A 13177-nucleotide genomic window follows, 5' to 3' on the forward strand; every position below is an offset into this window, starting at 1 on the left:
ATACCATGGTCAATGGTATCTAAAGCTGCTGAGAGATCAAGTAAGAGAACAGAGTCGCACTCCCCCTGTCCTTCTCCCAATAAAGGTCATTCATCAGGGTGACCAAGGCCGATTCAATCCCATAACCAGGCCTGACTGGAATGGGTCAAGATAATCTGTTTCATCCAAGATTTCTTGCAATTGCTGCACCACAACCCTCTCAATCACCTTCCCTAAGAAGGGGGTATTTGCGACCGGTTGGTAATTGTCACAGACCAATGGGTCCAGGGTGGGCTTTTTCATGAGCGGTCAGATCATCGCCATTTTCAGGGAGGCTGGAACCACTCCCTCCCGCAATGATGCATTGACCACACCCTGGATCCACTCTGTCAGACCCCCTCGGCAAGCTTTAATAAGCCAAGAAGGGCAAGGGTCGAGAGGACACGTTGCTGGCCGCATCATTGCAAGCATCTTGTCTATTTCATCAGACTGCATCAACTGAAACCGTTCCCAAGAAATTGCAACGGACATCGCACTGGACACCTCACTGGGAACTACAGTAGATGTGGATGGGGCATCAAGATTGCTACGGGGGTGAGCAACTTTACCCTCACAGTGCCTTGCAAACAATTCACAGTGGACCTCCAAAGGGTCTAAAACTCCATTTCCTGGAATTGATGTCAACAGACCCTTGACAATATGGAAAAGCTCCACTGGACGGCTACATGAGGATGTGATGGAGGCAGAGAAGTGGGCTTTCTTTGCCACCCTCACCGCCACACAGTAGGCATGGTTATGATTTACTCATGCCCAATCAGCCTCACAGCAGGTCTTTCACCACTTGCGCTCTAGCATTCGTCCAGCCTATTTCATTGCCCTTAGCTCACCAGTGTACCAAGGTGCAAACCGGGCTCCACAATGCTAGAGAGGGCACTCGGGGGCAACTGTGTCAAGAGCCAGACATGCTTTGCTGTTCCACAGCGTGACAAGGTCTTCAACAGGGTCACCTGCTCTATCTACTGGGAACTCCCCCAGGGCATTCAGGAATCCTGTGGATTCCATTAGTCTCTGGGGGCGACTATGCATTTTAATCACACTTTTCCTGATTTGCATGCATTTCATACACATTTTGGGTTTGGAAGGCTACAAAGAAATGTTTGGAGAAGTGCACATTTTGAAAGACAGCTGCATTTCCGTTCACATATTATTTCAGAAGTGCAAATTAGATGGGCTTGCATTAAAATACCAACTGAACCAAATTTCTTCCCCCAGCCTTTATGTTAACACTTCCTTTGGGTGTTACGATGGCAATTCTGGTACCTCCAAAAGTTGTGCCTGGAAGCATCCTTACAATTGCTACATCTTTGACAGCATCTCAGCCTTGAAAATAATGGTGAAATGTTTGCCACTGCCACATTCCAGCTATTAGCCAGTTTACTGAACTGCACACACTTTGCCTGTGGACACTCTCTCCAATAACCTGTTTGTCATCTTGGAAAAAATGGAAATGGACTGCCTTCAAGTCGATCCCAACTTATGGCGACCCTATGCAGAGGGTTTTCATGGTAAGCGGTATTCAGAGGTGCTTTAGCATTGCCTTTCTCTGAGGCTGAGAGGCAGTGACTGGCCCAAGGTCAACCAGCAAGCTTCATGGCTGTGTGGGGATTCGAACCCTGGTCTCCCAGGTCGTAGTCCAACACCTTAACCACTGCACCACACTGGCTCTCCATTTGCCATCTTACCTTCAGGAAAATCTTTGTCTTGCCAATCTGCCAGTCGTCGTCTTTGCCCAATACCGCTTCAGCGATGCGCTGGCAAGTTCCGTGTAAGTCTCCCTAGAAGAAATACGGTGATAGGATTTGTATCAATTTATTGATTGGATCCCATTTATGAATCACTTCCCAAACAGTATCTCAAATCAATTTCCCAAACTGCAAACCTCAACAATGGAAACAATTACAGAATGCTATACATAAAACCAATTGAAACAATTCCACACATAAAACACAATTCTACATAGAACCAATTAAAAACTATTCCACTTACAAAAACAATCAAAAACAATTTCACGTGGAAAAGCAATCTCAAATCCAATACACATGCTGAATGGGATAAAGATCCCCACTTAAAAGGCTTGCTGAAAAAGGAAGACCTTCAATAGGAGCCCAAAAGACTATAGAGATAGCGCCTGTCTGATACGTAACTTAAAAGTTCACAGTTTATTTTAAAAAAGGGTTGGACTTGATGGCCTTATAAGCCCCTTCCAACTCTACGATTCTATGATTTATATACCGCACTCTACAAAACATCAGGGCAGTGAGCAACAACATAAAAACACCTTTAAAAGCAATACAAAACAATAATTAAAATGACTGGCTAGTTTAGAAGATTTTCAACAACTGCATAGGCCTATCAGCATAAAAAACCCTTCAAGCGATGCCTGAAAGTCAAAAATGAGGATGCCTGCCAAATCTCTGCTGGAAAAGAAACTAAATGTATGACTTGTGGTTGAGGCTAGTTGGGTCTCTGTGACATCAGGAACAACTGACAGCACTCCAGACTGAAATTGTTGCAGTTACCTCATGCTCAATTTGCTCGATGCCTCCAGATGCAAATTCTGACAGCAGTCTCTGGCATAGAGATTTTCACTGAGTTTGGGGAGTGACTGCTCAGTGGTAGACCGTATGTTTGCACAAAGAAGGACCCAGTTGAAAGGATCAGGGAGCAGGTAATGGGGCATCTCTGTCAATCAGATTGACAATACTGGATATACAGACAAAGAGCCCAGCCTGGAATAAGGCAGATTTCTGTATGTGCATGTGGAAAGAGGGGAAACTAGTACAAACCTGAATTTGCCAGTTCAAATGGAAGCTAGTTCTCTCAGAACTAGAGGTGAAGCAAATCTACTAGGATGAGAGATGGGCAATTCTGTCAATATCAACTTCTCTCCGTTTCCAAGTTCCCTCAGAAAAAGGACTGATTATTAAACTGCTGTGGGAATTGTACCTCAGTGAGGGGAACAGCGTTCTCCTAAAAACTCCCAACACCCTTAAAAAAATGCCTTTCCCAGGATTCTTTTGGGGTAAGCTTTGTTGTTATGTGCCTTCAAGTCCATTACGACTTATGGCGACCCTATGAATCAGCAATCTCCAATAGCATCTGTCATCAACCACCCTGTTCAGATCTTGGGGAAAGCTATGACTGTTTAAAGTTGTATAATACCACTTTGGATGTATAGTGCAGACGGAGCCTTAGTATCCACATGTCAATACTTTTCTCTCTAGTAACAAGATACATGAGGAGTCTTTTTAATTATACCTGTTTGTATGCTGGCTTCACCCCCGGCATGAGTACTCGGTACCGATCCACAAACTCCACAAAAGTGTAGCGGATGGGGTAGCCAGCCCTGCGGATCCGGATGGTTTCCATCATGCCAGAATACCTCAGCTGGCGAACACAGAGTTCCCGGTCAAACAACTGCAGGGAAGAAAAAGGACTGTGATGCCAATGAATTTATAGGTTGACTACTGAGCTAATGAACTTTAATTTGTTTTCCTTTTTAGTATTTTGCAAAGCTTAAGAACAAACAGGCTTATTCCCACAGCAATTTGCAATTAAAAAAAAATCCTAGTGAAAATTAATCTAGCATTTTAGTGCAAATTTCTAATAATAAACATACTTTTATGCAGTTTGGAAGCAATTGTCCCCGATGTAATGCATTTGTGTGTATTATTTTCACTAATATATGGATTTCCAAGGACATTGTCCCCTAAGACATGCATTTTGGACATACTGTTTGGCTGGAGAACTGAATTGCAAAATTTGGAGAAAGACAGCTGCTCCAAAAACAATTTGTACCAGGAAGATTCACTCAGTGATGACACAGGGGAGAAACAAAATCTGTTTCCTTTGTATCTTACAAAGCATGATGCTCCCATATCTTACTTAAAATAATAATAATAATAAAAAGCTTAACAATAAATGTACTACAACAACAGGCAAAGTTCTTTCCACTTTTTTTTTTTTTAGTTTCCTGAAATCCTGTTTCCTGTCACTATCGGCTCTTGCCCCTTTCTGACCTCAGGCAGAAAAATAATCTCCTGGGGCTGGGGGGGGGATGTTTTTCTTTTACTATCTGTTTAAACAGCCAAGTTCCTATTTTGGTATCGTTCGTTCTCTTTAGTCGCCCTGCACATTTCATGCTGAAGACTTTTGATCAAAACTTTCAACTGTGGGGGAGTGAACAAGACCTCATGGTAAACAATGCACAAGGTATTACAGCCCCAGAGATCCTGCCAAATGGAAGACAGAGAAAAGGTTGTGGCAAAAAATAAGAGGGTGAAAAGAGGTTGCAAAAGAGAGAGACTAAAAAGGGATGGCAGAGAGGGAGAAGAAAAGAGGGTGGAAAACGAAAGGGAGAAAATGGGATTCTCTATGCACTTTGGTCTCACATGCCCCCAGCATGCAGCCCCCAACACATTGCCCCTGAGGTAGCGTAGCCCTCTTCAGAAAAAAGATTCACCAGCCCTGATGTACAAGATAATGTAGCAAGATTTCTACATTTTAAGGAAGATGGACAAAAGCTAAGCAAGAGTAACTTGCCACTGCATCCATGTTATGGGATTTATTTATTTATTACATTTATATACTGCCCCATAGCAGAAGCTCTTTGGATGGTTTACAGCAATTAAAAACAATAAAAACAAATTTGTTCTTGATTTGAACTTGGATCCAGAGATCCATTCATACGACCACACTGGTCTCTCATCATGGAAGGTAGATAAGACCTCAGTTAGGGATGAGCGAGAAATTCAATTTAGTTCACATTTCAAACCGAATCTGTCAAACCTGCACTTTCTGAAACAATAAGAGAACCGAAACACAACCATCCTTCAAAATTCACACTTAAATCATATTTTGCAACGCAGTTCGCCAACCAAACAATATTTGCAAAAATGCATAGGTTAGAGGGAAAATGTGTTTATTAGGAGAAATTCACACTAAAATGCTGGAGAATTTTCACAAATTTTTGCAAATTGCTGCAGAAATGTGGAGAACTGAAATTAAGATTGGAAAAATGAGAAAACGAGAGAACCGAAAATGACAGAATGAGCCATCCCTAACCTCAGTTCAGCCTCCCAGAGCAGACAGAATACAGGACAAGGATATCCCAGTTCAGTGTTTCTATCACAGATATTGTTGGGGGAGAGGAATTAGGGATGATCAGAGGGTTGACTCCAACGTAAGTCATTGCATGAGCGGAACAATTTCTGCTCAGTCAATGGAACTTCTGTTCCATCTCTTTCCCTTGTGTGCCCCACACACACACCCAAATCTGCTCTGGGGTTCCCCCAACCCTCTGGACCAGATTTGGAAGTGGTGCAAGGGGGGCGCACGGGGAGGAAAGGAAAAATTCTGCTCGTGCAATAACTTAGTTGGACTCAGCCCAGAATCTCTGAATAACTCCCCAAAACTCAGTGGAGATTTGAGGCTAATCCTTCCTTGTCCTTTCTGAGTGCGGCCCTAATGGGAATCCACTGTCAAAGGAAAAGAAACACAACACAGGCTGATGCTGAGCAGAGCTTGGAAAAGTTACTTTTTTGAACTACAACTCCCATCAGCCCAATCCAGTGGCCATGCTGGCTGGGGCTGATGGGAGTTGTAGTTCAAAAAAGTAACTTTTCCAAGCTCTGATTGCTGAGGCACCTCCACCCGATCTAGAGCCCATAAAAACACGCTCGCCAGAAGAAGGAAGATCAGCAGCTCACCATGGACTTCTTGTATTCGTTGGGCTTGATGCAACGGACGAAGAAAGGCTGGCAGACGCTGAGGGTCCTCATCAACAGCTCCAGAGAGCGCTTGAACTGGCTGCTGAGAGTTGGGGAGCGCTTCCTAGTCTCTGCCCCCTGGAAAGAAAGACCGCATGGATCAGTGTCAGGAAATGGAAAGATAACAGAAACAGGAGCAGAGCATTTCCCCTTCAAGCTGGGTCATGAGGAACACTCTCCACATAGGAAGCGGCCTCATCGCAAGACAGACTGTTGGCCTGTGTAGCCCATTGGCTGCAGCTATCCAAGGACTCAGGCAGAGATATCTGGCATCACTTTCTACCTGATCCTGAACAGAGATGCCAGGGCCTGATCCTGGGACCTTCCGCATGCAAAGCATGTCCTCTGTCACCGATCCTCCCATAGGGCAAAGGCACAGAGGACAGGTCTAGTAATGAATATCAGTTCTCATAGCTGATGGAACCTCCATATTCAGAGGCAGTGTATCTCTGAATACGACACACTGGGAACAAACATCAGGAAAAAGTCACCACTGGAACACCACTGGAACAAGGGAGCTGCCTTGCACTGAGTTAGGCCAGAGGCAGTGTGGCAAAGTGGTTAGAGTGCTGGGTTACAACGTGGGAGACCAGGTTTCAAATCTACACTTGGCCATGAAGCTCACTGGGTGATCTTGGGCCAGTCACTGCCTCTCAGGCTGACCTACCTCACAGGGTTGTTGTGAGAATAAAATGGAGAGGGGGAGAAACATGTACCCCACCTTAAGCTCCGTGGAGGAAAGGTGGAATATAAATGTAATTATATTTTATGATGATGATGATAGGTCATCTACCCTAATGTTGTTTGCTCTGACCAGCAGCTGCTTTCCAGGATTCCCAGCAAAGAAGGCTCTTTCCTATCAGGTGCTTTTTAAACTGGGGATACCAAGGACGTTCTGCATGCAAAGCGCGTGCTCTGCCTCTACAATCTACAATCTGAGCTATCTAGAGGGCAGGGCTATTAATGGGGATTGAGAGTGAGCTCTTCTGAGAGGCACATTTAGATCTGCCAGCCTGACAAAAGAGTGGAAACTGAACCATACATAATGCAGATTCATATCCGTCTAGCATTTGCATTTTCCCCCATGTATTAAGCTGCCACAATTTGCATCTTGTTGGTTGCGTAACTGAACTTGAATCCAGAGTGGAGTTAATGTGTGCTAATGGTCGCAAAGAGACTTATACTTTAAGCCTGGAAGCACACTGCCTCCAACAGTGGATGTAGAGCACAGCCATCATGGCTAGTAATTACTGATAGCCTTATTCTCCATGAATTTTGCCTAATCTTCTTCTAAAGCCATCCAAGTTGGTGGCATTCACTGCTCTTGTGGAAGCGAGTTCCATAGTTTAACTATGCACTGTCCCTGTGTGAAAAAGGTCTTCCTTTTGCCTGTCTTGAATCTTCCAACATTCAGCTTCATTGGATGTCCATGAGTTCTAGCATTATGAGAGAGAAAATTCTCTATCCGCTTTTCCCATGTCATGCATTATTTTATACACTTCTGTCATGTCACCTCTGACTCGCCTTTTCTCTAAACTAAAAGCCCCAATGCTGCAACGTTTCCTCACAGGGAAGAGTCTCCATCCCCTTGACCTTTTCTGAACCTTTTCCAGCTCTGCAATATCGTTTTTTCGTCGAAGCAGCCAGAACTGTGCACGGTATTCCACATGCAGTCACTAGGGCTATGCACAGCTCCCTTACCCACTCTGTGGCTCCAATCTGGAAGGACATCAGGCCACCCCCCCTCAGTTGACCTGGGGACCACAGCTTTGGGCCTCAGCTGAATCCAGTGCACAGCCCTAGCAGTCACACTATAGACTGGTGTGATGGCATTGCGATATTGGCAATTTTATTTTCAGTCCCTTTCCTAATGATCCCTAGCCTGACATTTGCTCTGTTAATTCTTGCTCTTCAGCTGGGAAGGCACTTAATAGAATAAATCTTACTCAAAAAGTGCTTATCGATGATTACTTCTCAAAGTGGGGGGTGGTAACAAGCAGGGCTCCATCCTGGGCCCAGTACTCTTCAACATGTTTATTAATGACTTGGCAGCTCTTTGGCTTATTATATATATATTTTTACCTTCAGGCTGGGTGCTGGCGACTGGCCAAAAGCAGTGGATGCATAGCCACAGAGAAACTACAGGGGGGTAAAGGCAAAAAAACAAACATAATAATAATAATAATAAAATTTTATTTATGAGTCGTCTATCTGGCCGAATTAACGGTCACTCTAGGCGACGTACACAACAAACAAGAGAGACAGAGAATAGAAGAAAAAAAGTGGGAAAAAAAGAATTGACCAAGGCGGGAGTTCCAAGCTATCCACTAAACAAACAGCTGCCTTATGTTTGTTTAAAATCCCAACAGTGCAATGGCTGCTCAGTACGGGGCACTGTTTAGGGACAATGGCACACGCCGCTCGCAAGGTGGGGTGGGGTCTGCTACACTAGCTTCCCTGCAGGTGGATTGCTGTTGATTACTGGGAGAGAGGGGGAGAGGGATGAGGTGGCGGGGAGGTTAGAGCAGTGCTACCTAGGGATGTAAGAAGGCAGCATTTTCCGTTCCACCCAGTATTCATCTAATTGCAACACTGTTCCTGTTCCATTGCAGTTCGTCTTCTGCTCCAAATGGTGCTATTCGTCTCGCTGTCTGCTGTGGCGGAATTATGTAATTTAAGTCATTAATTACATTGTCACTACGTTATTCCACCCCATTCATTGCAATTCAATGAGAACACAATGCAAATAAGGGGAAATGACGTAATCAGTTACGTATCATTTGCAGACTGAAAATAAAAACAGCCGTAAATACCAATTGTTATTCACAGGACTGATTTTCATTCTGCACGTGGGACAAATTCAGTGAACATTAGCAATTGCCACTCCTGGTTCCATTTTTGTTGGAATTCTCCAATGTCCCTAGTGCAAACACATTGGCACTCCAGCATCCCTTTGCCCTCTCCATGAGCAACAGTGACTCAGCTGCTGAGAAGCCAGCACAGTGGCTCTCCCCCACCCAGTGAGACACTTTTGGAGGGGGTAGGAATTCATTTGGTCTGCTCTTTGCAGTCTACTGACCCAACTGCACAGTGCTGAACTTGGTTGCAGATAGGAATGCAAGTCCTGACCAGGTTGTGCACTTCTTTGGACTTTGCATTTGATGCTCAGAAAAGTATACGTATTTCAGTTTAAAATGTATATAAATGTATTTTAAAGGAAAGCTCACTGAAAAGCATCGGAAAATATATATTCCAGGGGCAGGCATACTAAAATGTGCACAAGTTAAATGAGTTTTTTTCATTCATTCTTCAAAACATTCTGCCTAAAATGGGATGGAACAGACCTACAATTGAATCACAGAACACTAGAATCATAGAATAGTAGAGTTGGAAGGGCCCTAAAAGGCCATTGAGGCCAAGCCCCTGCTCAATGAGGACCCCAAATTAAAGCATACCCAATAGGTAGCTGTCCATCTGCCTCTTGAATGCCTCCAGTGCTGGAGCACCCACCATTTCCCTAGGTCAATGGTTCCACTGTTGTACTGCTCTAACAGTCAGGAAGTTTTTCCTGATGTTCAGTTAAAATCTGGATTCTTGTAACTTGAGACCATTATTCTGTGTCCTGTACTCTGGGATGACAGAGAAGAGATTCTGGCCTTCCTCTGTGTAACAACCTTTCAAGTACATGAAGAGTGTTATCATATTTCCCCTCAGTCTTCTCAAGAATAAACATGCCCAGTTATTTCAGCCTCAAGGGGGCTTTGTTTCCAGTCCCCTGGTCATCCTCATTGCCCTCCTCTGATCCTGTTCCAGTTTGTCTGCATCCTTCTTAAAATGTGGTGTTCAGAACTGGGCACAGTACTGAAGATGAGGCCTTCCAGTGCCAAATAGAGGAGAACAAATATGTTATGCAATATGAAAACTAAAGTTCTGTTAATGCAGCCTAAAATAGCATTTGCCATTTTCGCAGCTACTTTGCACTGCTGGCTCATATTCAGCTTGTGATCAACAACAATGCCAAGATCCTTCTCATCTTATAACTGTGCACTTAGTTTCTTCTTCCTAGGTGTAGAACTTTGCACTTCACCCTGTTACATTTCATTCTGTTGTTTTCAGCCCAATGCTCTAGTCTACCAAGATCACTTTGAATTTTGTTTCTGTCTTCCAAGGTATTTGCTATCCCTCTAAATTTTGTATCATCTGCAAATTTCATAAGCATTCCCTGCACCTTCTCAATAATTAATTAATTATTAAATTTATATCCTGCCCTTTCTCCCAGAAGGAGCCCTCTTCATCCAAGTCATTAATAAAAACACTGACGAGCACAGGGCCCAGGACAGAGCCTTGCTCGTTACCGTCCCCCACTTTGAAAAGGAACCATCAATAACCACTCTTTGAGTAACATTTATTATATTAAGTGCCTTCTCAGCTGAAGAGCAAGAATTAACAGATCAAATGTCAGGCTAGGGATCATTAGGAAAGGGACTGAAAATAAAACTGCCAGTATCACAATATCGTTAGACAATATGCAAGCAAACAGGACTGTTGTTGGGCAGGGTGTGCAATTGGGTAAGAGCTTAAAGGCCAGCCACACTAGCCGCACCCAAAAATCCCTGTGCGTGCCTGCAGACAGGCAAAAGGATCTTTACCACCTTGCTCCTGAGTATGATTAGAGCAACTAAGGTTTTGGCTAAGGCCTCCCAGGCTTTAGCTAAGACGCAAACAAATAGGAGTGGGCAGCTTAGGTGTAGCATGGGAGAAATCTTCAAAACCAAAGCCTCTTCTCCTGATCATGCTGATGGAGAAGGAGCTTAAGGACTTAGAACCCTTTTCCTGTATTTTGGATCAGGAGATACATAACAGCTGGGAGAAGTACTGAGATGCAGGGGCAATTATTAGGGTTGCCTCATCACAGTACATTTCCTCCTCTACATTTTACAGAGGCTGTCCTGGTGTAGGAAAATGATCAAGTGATGCTGCCCTGGAGCGCAGCTGAAGCAAATGTTCTTTGGGTCTCTAATCATGGATGTGACCTTTGCAGTGGCAGCTGGTGACTCCAAGTCAGCAGGGCAGCGGAATCCGCTCTGCGGTTTAGACCAAATTTTCAAGGAGCTGTCCAAGGTGCTGGAACCTCAGACCTACCAGGAAGGGAAGGGGTAGGAGTAAGGAGGCGGTGAAGTCAAGGCTGTGTGGCAGAGCCAATCCAGAACTCCCACCGATGCATCTGCACAGCCCCAACTCTGCCATCTCCTCGCCCTTCCCAGTAAGTGGCAGCAATGTCGTTGCCGGGAGGCTATTGCTGTGGCACCATCCCACCAGATGAACCAGTCCTGCTCGGGACATAATTATTTACTGTCCAACATCTCTAAACTTACTTTATTAAAAAGCATTTAAAATCTGCAGCTTAATTAATCAGGGGCATGTTTTTAGGAAATCAAACTGTTTTTAATTGACTAGCCTAAGCGATTGACCAACTAAACATTGCACCTCTAGTTTCAGTACATGCAGTGTCTGTGTCCTATGGCCACACTGTCTCCGATTTTAGAAGTACTATTTGCATCTGCAAAGCTCAGCCTGTTTTTTTCATGTCAGAAGCTGCCATTCTGGAGGCACACACACTGCTCTAGCTTATGATGACCACATTCAAACCATACATTTATTCCACTATTATTCCACTTGAAACAGTCATGGCTTCCCCCAAAGAATCTTGGGAAGGGTAGTTTGTGAAGGGTGCTGAGAGCTATTAGGAGATCCCTGTTCTCGTCATAGAGCTACAATTCCCAGAGTTCCCTGAGAAGAGGGACTGACTGGTAAACCACTCTGGGAATTGTAGCTCTTGTGAGGGGAATAGGGGTCTCCTAAAAACTCTCGGAATGTATGGTGTGAATGTGGCCAACGTCTAATCAGAACAGCTTATAGCAGCACCGGCAAAATGCAAATTAGGGTTAATTTCAACTTGCAAGTGAAAGTACAAAGAAATGGGAAAGGGTAAGAAGATTCCAAAAACTTTATCAATAAATGCCCATAAATGCTGGAAAAGGATAATTTTGCCTAGCTGTTGATGAAGAAACTGAGCATTTTCCTCAAAACTCTAAAGGAAACTGAATTTGCAATGGTAAAGGGCTTCTTGCAGCAGCTTAATCAATTAGACCACATTAAGCTTTTTATATATATATATATATATATATATATATATATATATATATATATATATATATATATATATATATATATATATATATATATATAAAAAGCTTAATGTGGTCTAATATATATATAAGGGTCTTTATCCACTTTTTATGTCCAAATGAAGGGAAGCTGTCTATCTGAATTAATCCTTTATTTTTCTTTTAAAAATGGACAGTATACATGACTATCAAACTGTGCATAGATCCTTTAAGTGGGTTGTTTGGGTTGTAGCCATCTAAGACCTACTCACAGTAGACCCACTGCAATTAGGGATGGGGAGAAAATCAGTGAAGTTTGCATTTAAAGATGAATCTTTAAAAGTCACACTTGCTGAAACAGTAAAAGGTAAAGGTAAAGGTGTCCCCGCACTTATAGTGCGAGTCGTTTCCGACTCTTAGGGTGACGTCTTGCGATGTTTACTAGGCAGACCGTATATATGGGGTGGGATTGCCAGTTCCTTCCCCGGCCTTTCTTTACCCCCCAGTATATGCCGGGTACTCATTTTACCAGAGCTTGGAAGTAACTCGTTAGAAATAACGAGTTACTTGTAATTTGTTACTATTTTGCATAATGAGTGGGTAACTTCGTTACATTTTGTATGTAACAGAACGAGTGGTAATTTCATTACTTTTGAGCTGCAAATGTAACTTTTTTGCGTTACATTTGGACGTTACTGGGGGGAAAGCAGGGGAAATCATCTGCTGCTGTGATTGGTGGAATGGTGGAGGAAAGATATGTGCCTCAAACTGGGCTTCTGCGCTGTTTAGCTCTTCCCTCGTGCTCTATGGAGGCACGAGGGAGGAAGTGGAGAGTCAGACAGCGCTGGAGGGCAAGGAGGAGTAGAAGGCAGAAGCAGCAAAATGGAAGTGAAGAGCTGTGGAGGTGAGTGTATGTGTTACCCTTTCCAGCCTACTCTCCCTGCCCCCCCGCTCATCCTGCCTCCCTCAGCCTGCTCGCCCGCCCCCTCTGCTCTTCCTGGCACCCCCGGCTTGTCCTCGCATCTCCTCTGCTTGTCCTTGCACCCCCTCCGCTTGTCCTTGCACCCCTCCGCTTGTCCTTGCACCCTCTTTGCATCCCCTCCGCTTGTCCTTGCACCCTCTCTGCACCCCCTCCGCTTGTCCTTGCACCCTCTTTGCATCCCCTCCGCTTGTCCTTGCACCCTATTTGCATCCCCTCCGCTT

The 13177-nt window shown here is 44.1% G+C and overlaps 1 protein-coding gene across 1 annotated transcript in view; it reads right to left on the reverse strand.

Moving 5' to 3' along the window:
• The window catches only part of MYO7A (myosin VIIA), a 158961-nt gene that overhangs the window by 68102 nt on the left and 77682 nt on the right, over positions 1 to 13177 (reverse strand). The window contains exons 15-17 of the mRNA XM_061629024.1: positions 5748 to 5885; positions 3298 to 3456; positions 1722 to 1814 (exon numbers count right to left, since the gene is read on the reverse strand). Coding sequence (XP_061485008.1) covers positions 1722 to 1814; positions 3298 to 3456; positions 5748 to 5885 — 390 coding nt within the window. The remainder of the gene's footprint in view (positions 1 to 1721; positions 1815 to 3297; positions 3457 to 5747; positions 5886 to 13177) is intronic.

This window comes from Rhineura floridana, chromosome 5 (assembly GCF_030035675.1).
Source record: "Rhineura floridana isolate rRhiFlo1 chromosome 5, rRhiFlo1.hap2, whole genome shotgun sequence".
In the NCBI taxonomy this organism is placed as follows: Eukaryota; Metazoa; Chordata; class Lepidosauria; order Squamata; family Rhineuridae; genus Rhineura; species Rhineura floridana.